This window comes from Astatotilapia calliptera, chromosome 7, assembly GCF_900246225.1.
Source record: "Astatotilapia calliptera chromosome 7, fAstCal1.2, whole genome shotgun sequence".
In the NCBI taxonomy this organism is placed as follows: domain Eukaryota; kingdom Metazoa; phylum Chordata; class Actinopteri; order Cichliformes; family Cichlidae; genus Astatotilapia; species Astatotilapia calliptera.
Window position 1 is genome coordinate 21,514,281 of NC_039308.1, and position 12,965 is coordinate 21,527,245.

The window sequence follows — 12,965 nt, forward strand, 5'->3', positions numbered from 1 at the left end:
TCAGTTCACAAATTTGCAACCAAATTGACATCCCGGCATGTGCCAACAAACCCCAGTCACATTAAGGCATCAGACCTCCCCACTGATGTTATGATGTTCTATCATTTAGAACAGACTTTGAAATTATATATTAAATTATAGCTGAATCACTATGAATTAAAGCCAATACAGTTTCTATACCAGAGCTCTGAATTGGAAAGTAACCCATACCGTAGCAACTTGCCCTTCAAGTTTTTTGCATTGATCGGTGTCATGAGGAGGAATAAACTTAAACAGACATAAACTTTGACCCATCTCAGCGTCCTGGTGGTGTATAGCTCTATAGAGAAGGCAGATTGTAGCCAGTCACCTTTTTGGCAAAACTGATAACACGCTGCAGCCTTCCTTAGTCCCTGGCGTTTGTGGTGCATCTTCTGCTGTGCATTCTTGATGAGGAAGCTGATTTTTAGCTCCTGATTTAAATTCTGGCAGATGGTGGTTCCCAGGAAGTGGAAAGATTTCACTGTCAACTGGGCAGCGATATAGAGAGATGAAGTCTGTAGGCGCTGGTAGTAATCCACAATCACCTCCACTGTTTTGACAGCACTAAGCTCCAGGTTGTTGTATTTACAACAGATCACCATATTAAGCCTTAAGGGGAACCAGTGCTGACAGACGGAGAGCCCATCATATGTCTGGCAGTTTCACATGCTTCTGCCTCCTGTCAGGCAGGAAGTCAGCGATGCAGCTGCAGGAACATTCAACTGGGACGGCTTGTCCTGCATGATGGTGTTGGAAGTGGAAATAGTCCATGAAGTAACCTGGAAAGAGTTCCTGTAAAGTTCAGGTGCTGGAGAATAAAGTGCAGTGCCATGTTAACTGCATACTCATGGAGATCATCTACCAGCACGCTGGCTTTATAGGCAAACTACAGGGGGTCTGAGATGGGGTCAGGGAGATATGACAGCAAAAGGTCTGTAGTCATTAAGGTTTATGATCCTTGATTTTTAGATACCTGGAGAATATTGGTGTGTAAAGAAACCCTCCTACAGTCAGAAATAAAATAGAAAAAAAGGAAAAATGGGTTTTCTGTGCCCCAGCTACAGACATGTGTAAATAGTACGGTAAAAGGATGGGCTCTTTTATAGTGCTTTTTTACTCGAGCACTCCAAGCACTTTATACAACTTGCCTCATTCACATAAGAACTTTTTCTAGACCTAAGAGCTTTCTATCTAACATTCACACTTGATGACACACTCCACCTCCTGAGCCACCCCAAGCTTACCGCACCTGGTACTCCTAGGCAGTCTCCCATCAAAGTACAAACCAGGCCTAAATCTGGTTGGGGAGGTACAGCGAGTCATCTGCTAACACTGGAAAATTGTGCCGCGTCCCAAAGTATCCTTGGGTATCCTGCTATCTGATGCATCCATTGGAGTGTGAATGTTAGAAAGCTCTTAGAAAGCACTATACAAGAACCACTTCATTTATCATTTAGCTTCTGAGATTGGGCGTGTTCAGGGTGGCATAGCCGTAAACAATGACAATAGTAGGGCTCTATTCATAAATGTGTAAAAACCTTAAAATGCAGTGAGCCATCGTAACAGTGCTCACTACCCTCCATGACATTAAATACATCAAACAGTTCAGGACACAGAAGCAAGATAAAAACTGCTAAATTTATTGTAAATCCTAAGTCACTGACTGCATACATGAGGCACAGTTTCATAAAAAAACATTTAAAAAACATAAATAAGGTAGTGCGGTGGATAAAGTGGTTACAGCAGCGGTCCTCAACCCCCGGGCCTCGGAGTCGTTTGGTACCGGGCCGCGAGAGTTGAAGCTCAGGTGTGAAATGTATGGTTTTCAGGGTTTTTATCGGTTTTCAGCGTTATTTTGTTATTGTTTTTATCGTTAACTCGGTTTTCCTGGGTCTTTTCACGTGTGTTATGAATAAATCTTTTTTTCGGTACCGGTACTAGTTTTATTTTGTTGTATTTATCCGCGACACCTTAAAGGCCGGTCCGTGAAAATATTCTCGGGCATAAACCGGTCCGTGGCGCAAAAAAGGTTGGGGACCGCTGGGTTACAGAAACAAATGAAGTTTCCAAAGACTGCACAATAAATAAAAAGCACCACCTAAGAGACATGATGACGTGTGGTGTAAATGAGAGGGTGGAGTCAGGAAGGGTGTGACGTGCTAAATAGAAAAAGAGAAGTGGCTGAAAGAACCATCTTCTTATAAAAGAAAACAAACATAAAATAGCAGTAGTGAAAATAAAAAAACATTTTTTTAAATGCGCACACAGACTAGGGTAAAGGTATGAAATATAAATAAACGTTGTGACAAAGCAACTGACTTAAATTGATAATTTCCCTGAAACACACCGATCGCTGCCATTGACACATGCTATGTGTAGATAGAACGGCTAAAAGCTCACACATGATGTTAACAAAGCAGATCACAGACTAACCCACACAAACGCCATGCATGCTAAAACAACAATAAGAATAAAGAGCACATAATACAGCACAGTATAAACTGAGAGGCTTTTCTAATGCAAAGAAGCGGATCAGTGGCTTTTGCTAATTTGGTTAGCGCCTTGTACTGCAGGTAGTTAATGGACTTGCAAGCAGGAACACATCAGCTTACTTAAGTAGATTTCTTAAAGCTGCAAAATCAACATCAGTGATGTGAAAACCAGTGAAAAAAATATCCTCCAAATCCAGCAAACAGTACCAAAACACAAAAAAATAGCTGCTCATGAGAAGTCAGTGACGGTGCCGCACATCTGCTTTGTATCAGGTACAGAGGTGGAGATGGTAAGGCCGAGTTGGTGCGCGTCAACGGGGGGGGGGGGGCGACGACAAAGTGTGAATTGAGATCCTCCTATTGGTTCATGGCTACTGATGGCAAAGTTGTAGTATGGCTTTTTGTGTAGCAGGGAATACATCCACTCAACTTCCTGTCAAACTGAGTTGTCCTCGGGATTTAAAAAAAACTAAACAAAAACAAACCAGTGCCAGCTGACAGCAGCGTCTCACTTTCAGTGCAGTTGTGTCCGCGGACCACGATAGCTTTTACAATCGCTGTCTGCTTTGTTGTTGTCCTCAGTAGAAGCGCTTGCGTCTGTTCTCGTTCCAGTGGCTGTACACCACCAGGCCGATAACGATGAGGAAGATGCACCCCAGCATGGAGAAGAGCACGGTGAAGAAAATGGCTATTCCGCTCATCCCCTCATCACTCTGACCCACTGAAAGAGAGCACAGCAGTGAGCGAAAAGCACACCCTCTGATGGAAACTCCACTAAGTGATGCGTGACTGTGTTATCTCACATCTGATGAGCTCCATGTTGTCTACACTGGGTATGGTTATTACGTCTTCTTCCTCCTCTTCTTCCTTTTTGCTCCGCAGCACCGTCAGTTGGTAGAGTTTCATAGAAATTATATCATGGTTATCTATTAAGTAAGAATCAGCAAATGGAAATGTGAAAAAGTTAAACAGAAACCCAGAGATTAGAAGCTAATATGGAGTTCTAGGAATCTTCTTGCACTATAATTCAGCTCAAGTGAAGCTGGCGTTGTGAATCGATGGTGAGATCATTATTTTCACGACTAAACTGCTGACTTAAAGGTTAAAATCCCAGCTCGCAGCGCTAAATATTCACAGCCCTGAGGCCATAATTTAGAGTTTTAATATCTGAGTAGAGTGTCCTGTTACACAAGGCCAGATAACGACAATAAACAGCATCTAGTTTCTTTTTTCTTCATATTTTTACGTTTCCTAATCTCATTTTTACTACAGTTTTACAAAATATACTCTTGTCTGCATGATGGTGGCGTGAGAACCGACAGGTCTGCTACTTGGTGTTAGACTGTGATGATCAAATGTTTCCCTAATTCTTTGCAGAAGTGGATTTTCACATTTAAACTTCTTCTTTTTCCAGCTGCTCCCTTTATAGTTCACCACAGCAGATCTGTCTCCATCTCTACCATCCTCTCCTCACACACCAACCCTCTGCATGTCGGCCTTCACTGCATCCGTTAACCTCCTCTGTGGTGTCTGTTTTTTTGTGTTTCCGTCTCTTTTTTGAATCCATTATTCTCAGAGTGTTCACTGAGTTTTTTCTGTCTGTCTCTCCCTATGTTTTTCCTTTATTAAATAAAGGCTCGATTTCACTTCATTCCATTGTTTCTGCGTCTTGCAGTTGGCTCAACGCCACACATGACCTCTAAAGCACACAACAACAGTTTTAAAAGATAAAGCTAAAACCAGCCATTGCATTACTCTGCACTTGTTTACCTGAGAGATCTCCAGTGATTGCTGAAGCGCCAAAATAATAGCCTTGTGGCAACCGCACGCCAGGTAGGTCCAGGCAGTCCCTCCATTCATGCTGCCCGTCGATATCTATCATCACCTGGGCGACACATTTCCATTTACTTCTAAGGTTCACCACTTAGAATGAACTTATATGATACAAGCTGCTTTTTCCTGCACGCCAAAATGATTTAAAGGCTGTGTCTCTCACCGTGAGCCTGCGGCGGACGTATCGGATGAAGAGGAAGCTATCGTGCTTGAGGTTGCGCACCATGGCGTTGCAGCCACCCAGCTCTGTGGGCCGGCCATCCCGCTCGTGGTCGTAGCTGATGGTGCCATTCCCCACCATTGCCAGGACGAAGGGGAAGATCCTCTTGTGGTCACAGGAGGAAAAGCAGAGAGGGAACAGGGCATTTTAGCAAGAGTGAATCCACATTAGTATGACTACAGTGACAGCAGCAAGCTGGGAAAAAGAAAAAGGGCTAAAGGAGAAGAAAAAATAATAAAATGGAGAACAATTAGGACATGCAGGCTCACTTCCTATTATGTGATTGTTTTGTGTAATTTCATAACATTTTATTAAGTATGACCCAGCTGTAACCACAAACAAACCACGGGGGGAGGGGAGAAAAAGGGTTAAACGAGAGTGGAGGCCGGATCATAGGGAGAGGGTCAGATGTTAAAAACACTGGTTACCTGTGTGCGAGGAGTGTATCTCTTCTTCTGCGCCTGTATCCAATTGTGTGCACAAAAGAAGAAAAATACAGCCCCTTTTACATAAACTGTTAATCCCACAGTGCACCCACACAGTAATCAGAACCACAGCAGCGCACCTCTATGTGTTTCTCCTCATTGGGGTATGTGTCCACAAAAACGCCCAAGCCGGTGAAGTTGTCCTTATTTCCAAAAACAGGCCCTGGAAAAGGATTTAAAGACAGTGCTGGTAACATATAAACACTAGTTCTTGTAGTTTATTTAGCACCATGGTTGGGTTTAAATTACATCCTGTAGTGCTTACCTTTCTGCATGCGTTCCTTCGTGTACCAAATGGCCAACCCGTCACCGTTCAGGTTCTTCTTTCCTTGCCCGTGAATTTTAAAGTGCACCTGCACCTCCCAGTCCTTCAGATGGCAGGGCTAAAACACAACAAGTCCAATAAGCTACAGAAGTATAAGTTAAAAGTCTTTGGTAGGCCTAGTACTGTTCCACAGTCTGGTTTCCTTTTGAGTAAATAATGTTTCACTGCCTGCTACATTTGATATAGAGCTTTATTAGGTGTAGGTGAGGTGACTGCATGGACAACACTTAAGGATGGGTTGAGGTCAAGCTAAGAGGAAAGGAAAATAGAAGCAGACTTCATCATTTTAGCGAGTCTACTAAGATTGAGGTAGCTGCATGAGGTTTTTAACCCAACCACAGTCACAAGCAGCAGACGGTGAGGATGTTTGTTTACCAGTGTGAGATAAAATCAGCAAGGTTAAAGTAAAGATGATAGTGGGCAAGCAGTCAAGCTTCTTACTGTAATGAACCACATCTAACCAATTCTTAAAACCAAATATTACCATCATATTGTGACTGAGCATAACAATGTCAAAAGCCCATTTTTTAAAGTCAAAACAGTTCCAGAACAAAACAACTTAAACTGAAAACGTAGTAAAGCCTCGCTCACTGAAGACAGGCTGTGGTTATCAGCCAGTTCGTGTCAGTGTACAGCAGCTCTTATCACGACCACACAGTCATTGCATGCATTTGTACAATAACTATAGGTCTAAACCTTCAATGTTTCTTGCAGCAACTACTGAAAGTGGAAGAAACATTTGTGCTTTACTATGGAGCAGGGGTGTGAAACATAAGGCCCACGGGTCAGAATTGGCCCAGCAATGACTCCAATCTGGCCCACTCTTTGGAAAATGTAAAGGAGGGCATACATTTAACTGTATTTTCGTAAATTTTACAGCTGATGAAAACTGCACCCAAAGTCTTTCATACTACACACAAGTAAGAGAAAAACAATTAAACAACAGAATAAACAACAGAAATTTATGTTTTTACAATGTCTTCACAATAAAATAATAATAGTAATACGTGAGAGCGGATGTTGAAATTACACTTCTTTTTCTTATAGCGAGATATAGCGATTTTTACTAGTCCGGCCCACTTAAGATCACAGTGCACTGTAGGTGGCCTCTGGTGTAAAATGAGTTTGACATCCCTGCTTTAGACAAATCTAGCAAAACATTTTCATGACTGGGTACTTTTGGATGCTCCCTTACTTCACCACAAAGTATGGATCTGCATATTGGCATGACAGTATGACAATCATTAGCTCTCACACATCTCTCATTTCTAACCCTAGTATATCTTGCTTATTTACCATGTAGTAATAATCAGGATTTACTGCAGGGCTGGGGTGTTAGCCTGCGTTGCTGTAGCTAAGTAAACCTTATAAACAGGAAACAGAGTGCACGAGTCTGTTTAACTTCATCAGGCAACACAGTGGAAATTATCCTGCAGGATTTCAAACTAACCCTCACCTCTCCATCTGCAGCTTGTGTCTCTGGCTCTTACTGTAAATGTAAATACAGAGGTAGCTCTACTCTTTTTTATTTGAACCTGCTGTTACAAGTACAGCTGAAACGACACAATATATTGCCAAAGGTATTGGGTCGTCTGTCTTCACACACATATGAACTTGGGTGACATCCCATTTTTAATCCATAGGGGTTTAATATGATTTCGGCCCAGCTGTTGCAGCTTTAATAGCCTTTACTCTTCTGTGAAGGTTTTCTACAAGGTTTAGGAGTGTTTATGGGAATTTCTGGTCATTCGTCCAGAAGCTCATTTGTGAGCTCAGACACTGATTTTTGCACAAGAAGGCCTGGCTCACAGTTCCCCCTCTAATTCACCCCAAAGGTCATCTACTGGGTTGAGGTCAGGACTCTGCGCAGGCCAGTCAAGTTCATCCAGACCACACTCGTTCGTCTTCATGGACCTCGCTTTATCCACTGGTGTGCAGTCACGTTCCCACAAAGCTGGGAGCATGATATAGTTCAAAATGGATTGGTATGATGAAGCATTAAGAGTTCCTTTCACTGGAAATAACTCCTGAAAAACAACCCCACACCATAATCGCCCCTCCACCAACCTTTATACCTGGCCCAATACAGTCCGACAATCACCGTTCTCCTGGAAACAGCCAAACCCAGAATCGGATTACCATCGGATTACCAGACTCCACTGTTCTGGAGTCCAGTGGCAGCGTGCTTTACACCACTGCATCCGACACTTAGCATCGAGTTAGATGATGAAAAGTGATTGTAACTTTTTTTTAAGCACCTAAAGCAGTTAAGTCAAGGAAATAACTCAGTCACCAGACTTGCTGCTCATGCAGTATACTGGGAGTATGCAAACGTGTACACAGTGCAGCCTTTACTCACAATGCGGCTCCATATCGCCCCCTGTCTGCTCTGCATGTCAGGTGTCAGGCGCACCTGCTCGGTGGTTACCATGGCATCGCCCATCAGCTCCCAGTGGGAGGAGCTTGAGGAGCCCACACCTGGTAAAACAATCAGCACCCATTATAATGACAGCAAAACACAGCTCACTGAGCCTGAGATCAAAGTGCTTTGTCAGTGAGTGGGAGGGGGACACGCGCATGAAAGATAAGAAAGCACAAAATATATACCGAGTATGTCACTATGACAATGCCACTAGACGAGTTGCGTGAGAAATAGAGTGATTTCATCTCAGAAAAGCGGCTAGTGCGTGCACGAGTTCATGAGTGAGTACATTATTCTGGAAATATCTGTCCTCGCCCCTCAGCCCGCGCCCCCTCCTGTACCACAGGTACCTTGGTAAGGCTTGGAAAGGGAATGCTCCCGCTTAAGGAACTCCTCCATTTCGTGGTCATCGTCGGCAAAACACAGGCTTAGAGTAACAACCAGAAAAGCGATTGTCCAGCGAAATTTCAAAGGCATTTTCTTCCCTTTGCATATAAAACCGAGCAGTAATTTGGAGCCACTGTAGAGACTGCTGCTGCTGGCGGCGGCCATCGTTGCTCTAAACCCAGCCCACTGAACCGTCACCTTCACTCCCATTGGTCCGCTGGGTTGCATGGCTCGTGACCATTGCTCGGTTTAGCTGTCAATCAAAAGAAATGGTTTTGACACGCTATAGGACTATACAGTTGTTTTAAATAATTAACGGGATCGTATACTGTGGAAATATTATTCTGATCGTCACATTTAAGCTTCAAAGACTTCACTTCACAAGACTTCACAGCATTCGGGAGACCTTTATGCATTAAAGTGCTTACTTTGTGCATTATTTGACTGTAGAAATATATTTATTCATATTAGAAAAGGCCAAAAGCAAATCTGGATGAATTAGACAGCTCAACAAACACTGGAATATAATCCAGTGACGCTCTCTGGCAAACAATAACATTTCAGACTTCACCCAACATTATTACTGCCAATTCCCCACCCATACTGACAGATCTACTCTTCGGACCTGTTTTGTGTGTATCTGCTTCTGGTTGTGTTGGCCTGTCTCATATCAGGTTGCTTTTGTGTATTTTTATTTATTTATTTATTTTTTGCATGTGTCACTTGTTTACATGACTGATGGCACTCGCTCGTGTGTGTGGCTCAGATGTGTTTCACACCCCTGTCCATATTCAAACCTCTCTGCACTTTTCATAGCGGCTTTGTCATTTCAGATCACGCACTGGTTTATGAAGATGCCAAGTTGCACACTGTAGCAGGTTAGGAGCAGTGATACATAAATAATTGCATCAAAAATGAAGTATTAATGGATTTCTCAGGGTTTATGTATAAGACCACACCACATACATCACACATACATACACTTCTTTCATATTGATTTTTGATTTATTTATTCACTGAACTTTCTTTAGGTTAATATAAATCAACAAATAAATTATGGTGTGATTCAGTTACAGTGAATTAGATCCAACTGTATTCCCACTTTAAAGACTCAATAGTTATATAGAGTTTGACGTATATTTTACTCCAGAACATTTGTACTTTCAGTAAAAGTCTGTTTTTATAGACTCTACATATACTGTGGTGTTACAACTTATAGAACATAAATATAAAGTATAGGATACTATATTTTAGACAATTTAATGCTCCCATAAAGGTCCACAAAGACATCTGTATAAAGTATAGAATTTAGGATTTCTAACTAAAATTTTAAAAATGTAAAGAAAATTGTAAAAGAAATATTCTAGCAGTGACAACAGACAGATGTGTGGCATTTCCCTGTAATCTGCAAGCCCAAGGCAGGAGACCTGAGTGATGGACAGACATAACAACATAGCTAATCTTCTGGCTACACAGAGACGACCACAAAGCATAAAAACATAGCACACCCAGCATGCAGCAGCTACAAGTTAGCACAAAAAAATAAGGAAATTTGTGTGTGATCGATTATTTATTTGTTGTGACGATGCTTTTTGGCAATAACTCTTATACTGTTTAACAGTCTGTTTTTTCCTCTTAAATGATGCCACATTTGTCGCATCAGAAATTGGGCACAACCTGTTCCAACTTCTCTCCTCTGGGAGGCGCTGCAGAGTACACCAAAACAAGCAGCTTCAAGTACAGTTTCTTTCCACAGGCTGTGACTGTGATGAACATTTAGAACAGTCATTTAGTGTGAGTGACTGTGTTTTTATACCAAATTATTTGCTATTTATTGGCTGACAATTACAAGTCGTGGAGACATTTTTCAAACCAATCCTTTACAAAAAGAAGCAATAAAACACTATGAAAACACCTCACCAAACATAAAATTATATAATTGTAAAATTGTGCACAAAGTATCAAAGTAAAAATATTATTCTGCAGAAAAATGTCCTCTATCAATGTTTTTAAATTAGCTTTTTAAAAATAATTTATATTATGTTTAATGTTCAGCATTAGACCAGCGTGTGACATGGTTAACAGTCATCTACAGGGGTGATTAAGGAGGAGAGAGAGCAAATAAATCTGTTTAACATCTGATCTTTGGGTTTTTGTTCAGTAATCAGCGTGACCTGTGTATAAACGCATAAAAGAGATAACGTTGGTGTTTCCGTCATGTAGTAACTGCTGGCTTTAACTGTACAAAGGTTGTTCGACACTATGAAACACATACAGACTTCATGATGTTCGGCTAATATTTTTATTGTGAATATTAATCATGAGGGTAAACGGCCCTGTACACCACGGAGCGAGGTCAGCATATCCACGATATCCTCAGCTCCATGAGTTAACACAGAGTTTCCCAGCTGACTATCTAACTGCCAACTATTCCAGAGACGTGAAAATATACAGCATAAAGAAAAGTGTAAGAGACTCAGCAGCAGATTAGAATAACAGTTATACATTTAATAAATCACCAAATGAATCCAAGAAACGAGCAAACCTGTTCCGACAATTTGAGTTTGTATTCCCTCAGCTGCAGACTCGCTGCTGTTTAAATGTTTGAAAAGAAAGATTAGATATAAAAAACGTCAAACATAGACTCAGTCTGCCTTCACATTTGATATGAGGCCAGCACGTATAGTGGCTGTGTCCTGTTTTAAGATCATACATGTAAAATTGTTGTCTGACCTCCGTCGATCCAGCCACTCAGAGTCCGTGGTTACCATGGTTACTGCATAAGCAGCTATAATGTTAACAGCTGGCACTGAGAAAACCTACCGGCAGCATGGGTGTTTGTGTTTTTCATTGCAAAAGAACTGTCTGAATGGTTAACTGAAGTTAACTTGGATAAATTATAGTTAAGGAGTATCACAGATAACGCCTACGTGAGCTGTGTGACTGTTCACCACTACACTGAAATCAGCAGGCTATTACTGAAATACACGTGCTATATCATAAACTATGATATAAATAGGGAGGTCCTATTAACATGTTTAGTTTTAAAGGACACCTTCCTGACTTTAGTCTCCTTCATGAGCAGTATTAGTTTTCTTCTAACATCCAGAAGTCTGCACGATGTGTTTCATAGTTTGTAACAAGCCTTTGACAGGTAAACATAAGATGACCGAAAAAGAAAAAAAAAAAAAGAGAGAGAGAGAGAGAGAGAGTGTTGACATAAGAGAAAATGCTCTCAATTATGGAGACAGGCGAATGGTTCATTTATGTTTGATGCGTGTTTATTCCTCCCTAATCGTCGGTGAAGTTTGCCATGCACGTCAGATTTTCCTGCGCATTTTTATACCTCTGCCAACAGACAGAGAAAAAAAATCACATTCTAACAGACAGCTGGTGCTTAGAATACAGTTGAATAACTATTAAAAAACAGATGATATAATATTTCTGTCCAGGTTGCAGACTTCATGATGAGCATGCTGTTGCAAACTCTGCTCCTCTTGGTGGAAATGCGCCTTCTCTTTCCTCTTTGTATAAAAACATTTTAAAAGTCAGTTTAATCTCAAAATTCACTGTTAAATCCAAAACACACCAGATAAAGAAAAGCGAATAGTTCAGTCTAACACATGTGCCAGTGAACCATTAAACGTCTGTGAAACTATGCAGTTATGAAACGTAACTTTAACCTCAGCCAAACCGATTTGCTCAGTTGTAAATAAAACAGCGAAGTAAACGTGACCCGACAGACAGAACCTGAGTGAATGAAGTCCAGCGTTTAACCACTGAGAGCTAAAACTCAGCTGAGGTTTCAAAGCTGTGTGCCGGTGATTGGACATCAGCCGCTGATGAAGCTGTTTCGCCTATAAAGTGCTCTGTAAGGAAACGAGCTCCAGCAGCTCTGCGCTCGGGGAAAACACTATATTTACTTATCTTGTGCAGAAAAATGCGCTGACATTGCTTTATATCGAGCACCGGCTGCCCAGTTAAACTGTGACAATCACCAGGAAACGTAGGCGTGTTTCTTGAATTAGCAGCAGGTGTTAAACAGCTGACAGATGAGGAGGAGGATGCATGCAGGTAAACTGAGGGTCTGTTGAGCTGATCGCTGGTTTCGTGAGAAAAATGTCAGCTCGTTCTTTATGTTACAGAAGCACAGAGACACAAGACCAGGCGGAAAGAGACGATCGTTCGGTGAAAATGAGAATCTGCGAATGCAACATGTGGAACACGGAGAGTGGAATATGTAAACAAACCGGTTAACGTACCCCCTCGGTGCACTCTGCATGCTAATTGTTAGCAGAGCTAGTGAAATCTCTGAAAACATCTGAGCACTTTTGCAAACATGTTCTATGTTGACAACCTGACCAGACATATGGCGCGACATTCGCGGCTAAAACACTGTTAAAAGTGTAGCTGGTGACAGAAAAACGGGGTATTTTAAAACTACACCACCACCATTGCTGCCTGTGATTTGATCTGCATTCTGGGATACCTGGCTGCCCCAAGTCTACACAAGCAATCGATTTTCTAGGATCGACCTGTTTTGACTTACTTTGCACGGCAACCAATCAAATGTTAGAGAAGCTGCATGGGCAGCGTTAACCCCGCCCCCTGAGTTTGATGGGTGAGGCTGACAGATAAAATTATTTCAAGATGAGAGCCAGGCGCCAGGACTGCCAAAATGAAATAAATAAATATATCATTAAATAATTAATTAAATGTGTCAATAATTAATTAAATGTGTCAATAATTAATTAAAATGTGAAATACATAAATAATTAAT

General features: G+C 41.5%; 1 protein-coding gene across 2 annotated transcripts; it reads right to left on the reverse strand.

Annotated features, from left to right (window-relative positions):
- Positions 1 to 2,015: 2,015 nt before the first annotated feature.
- On the reverse strand, positions 2,016 to 8,634 carry lman2la (lectin, mannose-binding 2-like a). Of its 2 annotated transcripts, XM_026173771.1 has the most exons (9): positions 8,149 to 8,634; positions 7,736 to 7,854; positions 5,317 to 5,434; positions 5,132 to 5,214; positions 4,995 to 5,027; positions 4,510 to 4,671; positions 4,284 to 4,398; positions 3,317 to 3,439; positions 2,016 to 3,234 (listed from the first exon to the last, which is right to left on the reverse strand). In XM_026173771.1, exons 1-9 carry the CDS (start codon positions 8,411 to 8,413, stop codon positions 3,092 to 3,094), a joined length of 1,161 nt encoding a protein of 386 aa, XP_026029556.1. In that variant the 5' UTR covers positions 8,414 to 8,634; the 3' UTR covers positions 2,016 to 3,091. The 2 variants fall into 2 exon arrangements, with proteins under 2 accessions (XP_026029556.1, XP_026029557.1); XM_026173772.1 differs by lacking the exon at positions 4,995 to 5,027 and having other exon boundaries at positions 8,149 to 8,633.
- Between the last annotated feature and the right edge of the window lie 4,331 nt (positions 8,635 to 12,965).